This window comes from Lycium barbarum, chromosome 3 (genome assembly GCF_019175385.1).
Source record: "Lycium barbarum isolate Lr01 chromosome 3, ASM1917538v2, whole genome shotgun sequence".
Taxonomy (NCBI): Eukaryota; Viridiplantae; Streptophyta; class Magnoliopsida; order Solanales; family Solanaceae; genus Lycium; species Lycium barbarum.
The window spans coordinates 101,807,709-101,820,467 of NC_083339.1; the positions used below are offsets into that span (position 1 = coordinate 101,807,709).

The 12,759-nt window shown below is 38.4% G+C and overlaps 1 protein-coding gene across 1 annotated transcript; it reads left to right on the plus strand.

Annotated features, from left to right (window-relative positions):
- The first annotated feature begins 7,702 nt into the window (after positions 1-7,702).
- Positions 7,703-12,178, plus strand: LOC132631659 (probable WRKY transcription factor 14). Its single transcript, XM_060347318.1, has 3 exons — positions 7,703-8,662; positions 9,787-9,927; positions 10,656-12,178. Exons 1-3 carry the CDS (start codon positions 8,049-8,051, stop codon positions 11,293-11,295), a joined length of 1,395 nt encoding a protein of 464 aa, XP_060203301.1. The 5' UTR covers positions 7,703-8,048; the 3' UTR covers positions 11,296-12,178.
- Positions 12,179-12,759: the final 581 nt, after the last annotated feature.

The window sequence follows — 12,759 nt, forward strand, 5'->3', positions numbered from 1 at the left end:
GTAAACTCATCCCACACCGCTGGAGGAGCACCCTCGCCTCTAGACAGCTCCCAGGACTCATACCAATTAACGGCTACATCACGCAACCGATATGAAGCCACCTCGACAGACTCAGTCTCACAAGCTCTGACTAACCTCAGCGTACGCTGCATCTGTCGAATAAAATCCTGGGGATCCTCCTCGGGCTTTGACCCGTAGAACTCTGGGGATTACAAGTCAAGAAGTCACGAACCCTTAAGCTGTCATGTCTATCCGCATAAGCACCTCCTAGCCCGTGTCTGCGAGCCTGTCCCGCTACTAATCTAGTCAGCAACTGTACTGCATCTCTCATCGCCCTATCCTCCGCTCCTGGCTGAGGAGCTGGAGGGTCGGGCGCTGGAGCCTCCGGAGCTAATGGTGGAGCCGCCCCCTGATCCATAGCGGAAGCGGCTGCTGCTCTCGACTCCTCTGATGACGGCGGCGTAGCAGAGCCCACTGACTGGGGCATAATCTCGGGCATAGTCTGGGCACGGGCCCGAGTAACTCTCCTAGTCTGACTGGTCTCTCCTGCTACTGCTTTGCCCTTCTGGGCAGCTGTCGCTTTCTTCGGAGGCATCACTGTAAACATAGCAATCTGTTAGAAAGGAACCATCCTAATAATACAGCTCTATCGCACGATCTAAGATCGAAGGAAGGGTGACCTCCTAAATGTCCTGTAGCTTCCTGTTTATAGATGTGGTGCACAACACACCGATAAACAAGACTCTACTAGACACGGCTTGTAGACATTCCAAGGACAAACCGCCCTGATACCACTTTTGTCACGACCCAACCCCGTAGGCCGTGACTAGTGCCCGAGCTGGACACCCGTACACACTCATTTACCAAAATCGGCATACCAATGGCTTATCCATATTCGGCGTACACTGACTTATACAGATACAAAGGTCAGATGTTGTCTGAAGCGGTCACATATAACAAATGTATCACACAGAAGCCGGCAAGGCTGTCGTAAAACACATCGCCCAAAACCATATACATACGTATATATACATACAAGCCGTTTAGGCTGTCACAGCAAATGGAACCGCTTAAGACGCAAATCACACAGATATAACTGAACAATAACGACCCATGACCCACATACATGTCTACATGCCTCTAAGAATAACAACAGAAACATATGACGGGACAGGGCCCCGTCGTACCCCTAACTAGTCATATACACATAAATATGTACAACTGAAAGATCTGTACCAAAAGTATGGGATCCGGATCAAGGGAGCACTCCAAAGTAGCAGAATGGGTATCCTAGGCTGGCGGATTACCACAATGAGCGTCTGTACCTGCGGGCATGAAACGCAGCCCCCGAAGGAAGGGGGTCAATACAAAATATGTACTGAGTATATAAAGCACGAAATACAATAATCAAGATCATAACTGAAATAAGAAGTATGAAAAACGAGTACAGAGATCAGTATACCAAAAAGCTTGTTTTTGAAACACAAATAATGCATATAAAAAAAATCATGCATAGGGCTCAGGAACGTGGTCGCCACTCCGACGCTGGCGTCACAACACATCATACTCCAGAAGATTTCATATCTCCGTACAACCTCGAAATACATCATAACATCATAGCACATCATACACCATAACAAATCATAACGCCGTATATCAGCGGTGCCCGACCCCCTAGCGAGGGACTCGGGGAACCGTAACACATCATACTGCCGAATATAACATAGAGTGCACGATGACAGAACCGGCCCGGGACTCGGCGAAGGATATAAAAACAGTATGCACGAGCAGAGTAGTGAGAAACTATATGCACATAAATCAATTTTTAAGACTCGATAGGTACATACACTAGTCGACGCTTGAAGATCATAAACACGTTTCGAGTCAATCCGAGTTAGTATAAGAAAGTTATGGACATTATTCGCTTTAGGATCCTCTAGGAACGTATCGGAGTGATCCGAGCTCGTCTATGAAAGTTACGGACATTTTACCACATAAAGCTCTTAGGAATAAAAATCCTTTACACATATTTGTTATCTAATCATACAAAAGCCACAAAGACCATAGTTCGACTATATTAGGAATACTAACACCAAGAAGTGAATAAAAATCGTCGACATGCTCGGATCTTATGAATGGAGTTACCCCGAGGCTCGTTTGATAGCTTACTTGCAACTAGGACATGCCAAAAAAAGGAAAGGGTAAGCTTTACATACCTTGCTCGCTTCCTAAGCTAATCCTAACTCAAGTCTTGGACTCCCCAAGATCTACAATAACGTCATTAAATACCAAACGTTAGCTACAAGTACTTAGGAATTCAATCCTAAGCTAGTACTTGGCTACAGAAATTTCGGCAGCATTTCCCCTGTAAATTCAACAACCCCGAGAATTCAACTCGGCCAAATCATCAACAACAATACCAACAACTATATTAACAACATCAACAATTAATTCAAAACGCATTCTAACATTAGCAACTCCCTTTTACATAATTTGACGGCATTCCATTTACATTCACTTAAACTACATACAATCAAGCTAACATCAATGCTCGCACACCCAAATACTAATCTGAAACCATTCAAACAAAACTGAAGAACACTTCAAACAATCCGCACAATATTCAAAAATAATCTAGCCAATATGCCACTTCACCTGAAACCTCCAAAATGCAACAATAGCAATAACAACACATTTCCTTCTTTCAAATTCATGAACTACACCAACAATTCATACACTAACAACATTATTTTTTTCCATAAATACAAGAAGTGGTATTAAAGTCACATTGGCTTCTAAAACAACTCTCCAACAATTACAACTTCAACTAGAATTATTAAACTTTCACTTCCATCATAGAATCCATTACAACAACAACCAAAATACTAACTAAAATTAATTCATCCTTTCTACACAACACCTACACCTACACGGCTACAACATAACATCCATATTTTCATGAATTTCATCCATTTCTACATACTACAACATGCATAAATCATTTCTAACACATAGAAAAGGAGATTAAACCTTACCGTTTCACCACACTTTTCACTTGGCTAGGGTTATGAATTTGCAACAAGGAGTGGTTTAATTGCTCCAACAACTATCTCACGTTAAAGAGGACCTTCCAATTAGTTGATTTGCTAGGAGAAAATAATTTTTTTGTGATCAATTTTTCCAAGGTGTTGTTCGGCTACACCATGGCCGAATGGCCCTCTTTGTTTTTCTCCAAGTTTTTTGAATTTTCTAAGTGTGGAAGATGAAGAATATGACTAATAAGTCATCTAATATACACATATATAATTCATCCATGTGCGCCAAGGCCCACCCCACCTTACACGGCCACTTGGCCTTTTTTTTTTGTTCAAGAATTTTAAGTTCCCATAATTCCCTTTTAACCCCAAACTTCCCTTAATATTTCCATGAGCCACCTTGTGAATTTACCTTTTAACCCCTAGCCTTTCTTAATATTTCCACATCAATAATTTTCATAAACAACTTGTGTATTAAACAAGATCAAAATATAGCCTTGCCCTTAACTTCTCGCACTTATCTTGAATTATCCGAATGTACAAAATACGGGATATAACAGAATTTTCCTTCTTCTCCATGAATCCTCTATATCCCGGAAAGCTAAGAGTCTATGTTCATGAATAGCTATATGAGATAAGAGATACATTACGAGCCCAATAACGATGATGATGAGCTTAAGTATAAACATTCTAGAGTTCATGATATGATGTTTCTATGTAGTTAATGATGTCGTTTATTGTATACACTCACCTTATATGCTATTTCCTTCAAGGTGAGGCAGAATACTTATAAATGCTCCTTAATGGAATCGGGGGTTCATGATCGATAAAGTATAGCTGTCTTTGAGATTCTATGCATGCATTATGATGAGTACATGTTGATGATATTACACCGCGCCTGTATGGCACGGGCAGCACTGCTAAGGCGGGCAGCTTATAGATGATTACATCGTGTTTATATGGCACGAGCAGCACCACTAGTGGGCGGCATGAGATGGTACCCCAGACGCGAGAGGCCTGGACGCAGGCTAATGATTATCTCACCGTACCTATATGGATAGGCAGCTTATACATTTATGCATATATGATATGATGATGATTATGAAGTAAGCCAGCATACATTATTCCTTTTATAATTGACAGTCAGATACAACTGCTCCTTATTTGATGCTTCCTTTATCTCATTGACGTATTATTATTATTTATGCCTCTCATACTCAGTACAATGTTCGTACTGACGTCCGTTTTCTTTGGACGCTGTGTTCATGCCCACAGGTAGACAGGGAGGTGATCTTGATCCAGACTCGTAAGAGCTAGTAGCTGATTTGAGAGCACTCCATTGTTCCGGGGGTGCTTTTGATTATTCTTTTGTGTACATATGTATATTTTGGGCACGACAGGGTCCTGTCCCGTCCCTATGTCTAGCACTCCAGTAGAGGCTCGTAGATATGCAAGTGTGGGTTATATGGTCTCACGATGGTGCTATTATGTGTGTGTGTGTATATATATATATATATATATATTATTTTGATAGCCGAAGGGCTTATGTGTATAAAAGTGATTATATTTCCAAATGAAAAATGATTTTTTATGATTTGAGTATGATGAGTAGTAGAATGAGTGGTGCTCGGTGGTAAGCCCCGGGTACTCGTCACGGCCCCTAGTTAGGTCGTGACACTATCCAGGAAGCTACGAAATATTGTCTGGCTAATATCATACAGAATGTTACATTGGAAACTGACTCATTGGTTCTGAAAACACATACTGCAAAATGTTTGGAAGATCCCTTGGCCAATTGTGGAGATAGTGGAGCAGATTCAGCAAATACTGGAACAGCTGCAGGTACAAGTTTTGTACACATTTAGAGAAAGAAATCAGCAGGCAGATTTCCTAGCAAATGCAGTGTTACACCCCGTATATTCGAAGAAGCACTTATCAAATTTGAAACATAAGTACGTTGAGTTATGGTTAAGTAAAACCACTTTGGAATGTAAGGAGCAAGCATTATTAAGTATATTTAATGAGTGAAGGATGTATATAAGGTATATCGGAAGGTTTTATAAGGAAATGAATGGAAGTAATGGAGTAGTACGACTTTGGAGAAAGGATGCGTGAAGTTTGTGTGTAAAAATTTTGGTCCAACTTGGGGGATGAATATCTCTTCGCATATGAAATGTTTTGAGCTGATACAAAAGCCTAAAATAAAGTTCGTTGAGTCTAGTTTCCAGTACAAAAAACCGCTCTTCGATAGGATATCGGAGTAGAGAATTATGGACGTTACAAGTTCGGCTGACAAAGCAGAAACGAGTGCTACAGTACTGACTTGCTACAGTACATTGCTACAGTGACCCCGACCCTAATTTGACCCTATATAAGGGGTAAAACCCCCACTTTTCACCAGATTTTAGCCTAGAAATTTCCAGAAATTAGTAGGGAGAGTGAGAGTACCAAAAAGTGAGCAATTTTCAAGTGACGGAATATTAGTTTTGGTCCGGATAACGCATGGTTGTGATTCTAGTATTGTTTTGCGGTGGATTTTAGCGTCGATATTGAGGATATTTCTTTCTTAACAAGAAAAAAAAGGCATGAATCTTTCTCGTTTGGTATTATTTAAGGCTTATTCTCGGAGACAAAGTCGTTAAACAATTGTGTAGTAAGTTGGTTAGTTATGGAAGTTGGAAAACAGCGTGTGGGCTGTTTTATGGTACATATTGTGTTGGAAATGATATTATTGATGTTGGTATAGTTGTTGTTGTTGTTGGTTGCTGAATTGAGATTTCGGGCTAGGCATATAAACAGGGGAGATGCTGCCCGATTCCCGGAAGGATATAAAATAGTTTAATTTGAAAACTTAGGACAAGTGTACGGTGATGAGTCTAACGTTAGTGTAATTGCTCTCGAATGTAGATTTACGATCTCAGGCGGATAAACGTAACTAGTAGGAAATCGAATAGGTATGTTAAGGCTCGTCCCTTTCTTTCAAAGGCATGATTCCTATGGTATGAGTCCATAAGTGTTTCCATAACCTCCTTGATGTCCAAAACTAGAAGTTTATGACTCTTAAAGCTCCTTATGATGTTAAAAATGAGAATTTCTATGAGGATTACGTTGAGGATGATTTTATGCTTAAAGGTCTCAAATATGATTTCAACGATGATGTGAAAATGTTAAGCTATTTCATGATTTTCTCGATTTATTTCATTGTTGTTGATCTCACCTTATAAATTGTTCCTCCAAGGTGGGATAAAGCGATAGTTTTCATTTGAACTCCTATGCATGCCATGAGTATAATATATGTATATGGCTATTTTGTGACATTACGGAGAGCTCTATTATTTCATTTTGATTATGCACTGCACTCATATTCATTCTTCATGTATAAATAAGGCACAGTTGATAGGGGGTGACGCTGTGACCTTTGTTGTGTATTACAAGGCCCAGTTGACAGGAGGTGATGTTGTGGCCCTTGTTGTGATGTGTATATATATGGCACAGTTGATAGGGGGTGTGTTGTGGCCTTTGTTGTGATGTGTATATATATGGCACAGTTGACAGGGGGTGTGTTGTGACCTTTGTTGTGATGTGTATATAAATGGCACAGTTGACAGGGGGTGTGCTGTGGCCTTTGTTGTGATGTGTATATGTATGGCACAGTTGACAGGGGGTGACGCTATGGCCTTTGTTGTGATATTTCTATGGATATATGTGTTTCTTTGATATAGCTATATTGATGCATTTATTTTGCCCATTCATTGGCATGTCTCAAATGTTTTCCAGGATTTTATGTATATGTCGATTTCATGCCTTACATACTCAGTACACTATTCGTACTGACCCCCTTTTTTCAGGAGCTGCGTTTCATGCCCGCAGGTACAGACACTCAGTTTGGTGATCCTCCGGCCTAGGACTTCTGCCCAGCCGCTTGGAGAGCTCTATTGTTCTGGAGCTTGAGTTATTTTGGTACAGATCCTTTTGACATAGACTTGGTTGTACTCTTAGAGGTCTGTAGACATATGTGGGTTGTGTATATACTATTTGGTCAGCTATATCGATGTAGTTCGTCTTGGATGTTCCCGTGTATAGTGACAGCCTTGTCGGCTTGCATATTTGTTATGTTTTGGTTAGCTGTGGCTTCTCAAGAGACATGTTCTCTTTGATGTATGACATGACATGCAACACTTGAAGTAGAGAATCAGCTGGAATATACTAACTTTGAATCACTGCCAGTACTAGGAAGGAAGATACTAAATTTAGACAAGGCACAAATTCCATTACTGAGGATCAAAACAAGGAAGATTCAGCCCACTTGAAGATGGAGCAGTTCTTTTTCTATTTTTTGATTACAAATTGTAAAACTATCTCTGAGTATGCATACTCAAAGATGGGGAGCACAAATTATTTTATGTTTTCTGCTTTTGCTTTTGAACTTGATTATTATTAATAAAACATAGGGGGGCATGGCCCCGATAAATTTGATTAAAAAAGAAAAAAGAACTTCTCTAGAAGAGAGAAAAAAATACGCTAAAGTTAATAAAATAGCATAAACAGTGGCATTGATTTGATCCGCATGATGATGTACATGGAGGCACACATTGAAAATGAACCAGCTCAAAGCCCTAATAGATTAATCGAATTATTAATACTAGTTGTTTAAAACTCTCTTTTTCTAACCCCACTTGTTGCGTATGGAAATGAGCACTTTTATGTGAAAAGTCAGCGACCTCGCTTTTCTTCCTCTTTCTCTCTTCAGAATAAACCATTCTCTCTCTCTCCCTTTGCTTTCTTGACAAGAAGAAGAAGAGAAAACAAGCATTTGTTTCAATATTCTCCGATCTTTTGCTTCATCACAAAATTACCCAGAATCTTTTTCTTGGCCTAAATATATACAAGTGCATGTTCTTTACGTCTGTTTGGTGCAAAACATACCAAACTAAGTAAACTACTATATCAAAAATAGGTCAAATCAAGAATCTGCTGCTGGTTCAAGAGAATTAAGGGACTTATAGCAAAGGCATGTGTAGCCCGTTCCAGCTGCCGCAAAAAACCATGGAGAATAATTATCAAGGTGATTTAGCTGACATATTCCGAGGTAGCACTACTGGAGGAAATAATACGGCCACTTCTGGTGTTTCATCGACTACCGTCGTTCCTGCTGCTGCTGGTGCTGACGGATGGCAGCTCCCTAGCCATCAGATAAATCTTGAACCGTCGGTTCAAGATTTTGGAGATCCGTTTTGTAACTTGAGAGATCCACTCTTCCATGATCTTGATATGACGCCAGCCAGTTCCAGCTTATTCAGCTCCACAGAAGACAACAGTAATAATAATAATAATAATAATAATAATAACAATAGCAGTAATGACGGAACTAGTCTTTTTGGACCTGAAATGAAAAGACGCAATATGTTTTCAAGGATGCTTCAGATCTCTCCTACAACCAAGTTGGCCATGTCACCCTGTGATTCTCCGATGGCTGCGGCTGTAGCCTGCTCCTCCCAAAATCCGAATGTTATTGGTGCATTAGTTGCTAATGATGCTATTATCTCTCCTAATTCCTCCAAAACCTGCTTAGTGGAAAACTCTGGCTTGCAGATCTCATCTCCGCGAAATACGGGTATCAAAAGAAGGTGAGTAAATTCTTCAAGATTATACTATACTATACTTGAATTGAAAATTCTTACTAGTAGTATATTTTATGTAATACCCACATCATAGAGTACTGCAGATTGTGTAAATTATTTCAGAAGAACATGGTTGATGCCTAGTTTTAAGAGATCTTTATGACTTGCACTTTTTTATTATATGAACAAGTAGAAGAAAGATAGAAAATTAATCATGTACGTGAATAGTATATTTACTATTTAGCTTTTACTGAACCAATTTAACATAGGGTCCGGAGTGAACAATTGAAGAAAAAAGAAAAGGAAAACCAGAATATTATATCATGTGCATGAAATCCGGATGATATTTTCCATCAAACTCGATAAAAAGTACCCAGAACTACTTCCTCAGTCACAGACTTAGCTTTCAATTTGTTTATCTTTCTTTACTTTTTAATTTGTGTCCATCACTTTCAACTTCTAAACGGAAAAGAATATTTTCCATGATTACCTCTTGTCAAAAAGCAGAAGTAGAACAGGTTTGACAGGACTGAAAGAAAAAATCCATTGCAAACCAATCTTCTAAAACCATATATTTCATTTGATGCTTCCAAAATTTCACACTTTTCGGGCATGTTTAGGTGTCACCCTATACATATTGTTGACTCATGACGAACCCTTTAAAATTTTCAGTCAACGGTTGGCATGTAATATTGAAGATATATATACAGCAAAGAAAAACCAAAGCTCGTTTAAAATTGCAGCAATAGTGGGTAAATAATCCACTAAAGCTGATTTAAAATTGCAGCAATAGTTGGTAAATAATTCATAAACTTGGCCTAATAGATCCCAGTCAGCAGCCCTTCGGGAAAATGCATTAATTAATTAAGGATGATGATAATATACTACAAGTTGATACAAAGTATATTAACCATAGGTTTCAAGTTCAACTCTAAAAATGAAAAACTTCATAATCTGGAGATTTTTACTTGTTAGTGGGCACGTTCACTGTATATTCGGATAGTTGGGTAGTGAGTTTCAACTATCAGTTGCCTAAAGAAAAAATATTGATATAAAGGTGTTGTTGATGTATTAGGGTTTATTAGGGATTTTGCAGAAGTGTATATTTTATTGGTTTATTTACTTTGCAGAAAGAGTCAGGCGAAAAAGGTCGTGTGTATACCAGCACCAGCACCTGCAAACACCCGGCAAGGCGGAGAAGTTGTTCCATCTGATTTATGGGCTTGGAGAAAGTACGGTCAGAAACCAATCAAAGGTTCCCCTTACCCAAGGTGACTAATTACTAAGTTTAATCAAATTGTTTTCTGCATATCTCATCTGACAATGTTTTTTTACTCTAAGGAGATTTTGAGTGTTTTACTTTGTGACAATCTGCACTGTTACACTGGGAATTTTCTATATATAACTTATGAATTGTTTTAATTCGTCCATAAATATATACTTCTACTCTGAACAAGCCTATAATAATAAGAGCAAGCTTTTGCGAAGTACTACTATCAAGCGTTAAGGCTATTGTTTTTAAGTGATAAGTTAAATTGTTATGACATACACATACTCATATAACAAAGGAAATACAAAATTAAGAGATAGTACTACTATGATGCTATTCATGATTGTCGGGTTACTGTTAATTTCATCAGTTTGTCATCCATTCCTCTCCATCTCTCCTCCTCAAAAATCATGTAACGTGAATAGAGTTCATTATATTCCCTTCAAAATGGAATTGTACCAATTTACTGGTAGTAATCAGAAAAATCATCTGCTTTCCTCCATAGAGTAATATTTACCTTTTGCATTTAACTTATATATATGTATAAATTATTTTCAAACAGTGTAGTTCAGTATGTTATACATATTAAATACCTACAATTTTTATAAGCTACTAATTTCGCTTATTCGATATTTCCATGTAACTATGTATGTGATGATAGTATAAAATTCTTTCACACTTCAGTTTATTATAGAATTTGAAGTTTTTCATCTTGTTAAAATAATGCAGGGGTTACTATAGGTGCAGTAGTTCCAAGGGATGTTCAGCAAGGAAACAAGTGGAAAGGAGCAGGACAGACCCAAACATGTTAGTCATCACATACACTTCAGAACATAACCATCCATGGCCAACCCAAAGAAATGCCCTTGCTGGATCAACCAGGTCTCAGCCTAATAATTCCAAACACACTTCAACCTCAAAGAACAATATTAATAATTATCAATCCCAAAGATCTCCAACCGATAGAAGCTTCAAAGGAGATGAGAGCAACATTAACAATGACAATAACACTAGTAGTATTAATGTTGCACAAGTGAATATTTCAACGTACCCCAAAGTGAAGGAAGAGGTGGCTGAAGAAGATCATCATTATCATCAGCAGCAACTAGTGGAAATGCCTGATGTCGAATTTTCTAAAGACAGCTATCAGCCAATATTACCAGACTCATCGAACGAGGATTTCTTCGCGGATTTGGTTGAACTCGAAGCTGACCCTTTAAACCTTTTGTTTGCCAAAACACTCTCAGATGATATCAATGAAGTGGGACAGAAGAAGGCCATCGACGCATTCAACTTGTACGATTGGACTGGAAACAGTAACAAAGACAGTAACACGAGCAACAACAACAAGGATCTGGCCGACACATGACAGGATTCGAGCAAACACAAAAAAAAATAAGCAAATTAAATCAGACTTGGTACATATTCTTGACTAATGCTAAGTTTCTTGGGTGAGAATTTTCTTCAAGCTGATGAGAGCATAAGCCAAGTAAGGAGGGTTTAATTTCCCTTGGGCATAATTTCCTCCTCTCTTTTTCTTTTTATTTTTTGGTTGGTTGTGCATTTGGTCTAATATTGCTACATACTGTATAAGAATCCCTTTTTTCATAATCTTGTCTTCTGACTTACCTGAACAGTGAAGAGATTAGGAAAAAAAGGTAAGGGAGTGCTGGTTGATTGGGAGCAGGCCCCACAAGAGTCCTCCATTCCTTTTGGGAATATTAGTGGATGGGACAGAAAGCTGAGGAACAGAAGGTTTCAACAGTTAAAAGCTAAGCAAGTACATCTATCAGATCAGACATGACCAGATATAGCTCATAAAGAGGCGATTGACGTGCGATAGAACTCCCATTTTTTTAGTGGGAAAAATAATTGAAGCATGGTCCAACTAAAATAAAAAAGAAGAATACAAAGGACCCAAAAATATTGTTCAAATATTTCCTTCCTTTCTTTCTTTCTTAGATATTAGGGAAATGGAACTTCAAAATTAAACTGATGAAGTACATATAGGATATTATTAACCTTCTTTTCGTTTTTGACAAGACCAAAGAGTTTAAGGTGATTGGTGGCGACATATAGAGTTTGACTTCATGGGGGGAGGTGTTTCGTGTATGAGGTTTGAGAAGACGCGTTGTTGAAGTGCAAGCTTTTGGGTTCCTCAGCTTTCAGTTTGTTAATTCCATTGTTGTTATAATTACGTTTGGTTTGGATATTGTACGAAGTTTAAGGAGCCTTTGAGATAAGTTAAAAGGTTTTTCATTTTTACCTTTTACTGGAATGTATTTATAAATCTGGACATGTTCAGTTTATCTGTTGGTAATGCCTAACCATATGCTTAATTCAAAAAGTAAAGCGATCGCCACAATACGAAATTGGTAATATTAGGCTGAATCTATAAGGAGCAATTACTAGGGACTAGGGTGATTAAGTCTAAGTTGGACTACTAAAGCTTTGCACAATGCCTTAAACTTTAAATTAAGTGAAATGATCTAAAAATGAAATTAAACTAAAAAGTAAGCTAAATAACTAACAACATAAGAAAGAATTTACTCAATTAAGGAGAAATATAGGATTGCTCACCTGTATTGGGCTAAATTCGTAGAACATAACTGGACGAATATTATGATGACACGTGTCAGTAATAGTGAGTCAGTTCTGAGTCAGCATACAATGGCTCCGAAGGTAATAAGTTGCACCGGGGGCACGATATAATTCATGTCCTCGGTGGTCTGTTGGAACGACGCAGTGCCAGTTGAAGAGGCCAACAGTCAACCGTTACAAAAAGTTTGTACCTTCCATAAAATATTAATAAGCACTATTGCTCTCTTTATTG

Coding starts and splice junctions, on each gene's coding strand:
- LOC132631659 (XM_060347318.1), top strand. CDS start 8,049: ATGTGTAGCCCGTTCCAGCTGCCGCAAAAAACCATGGAGAATAATTAT. Junction 8,663..9,786: donor AATACGGGTATCAAAAGAAG/GTGAGTAAATTC, acceptor TTTACTTTGCAG/AAAGAGTCAGGCGAAAAAGG. Junction 9,928..10,655: donor AAAGGTTCCCCTTACCCAAG/GTGACTAATTAC, acceptor AAAATAATGCAG/GGGTTACTATAGGTGCAGTA.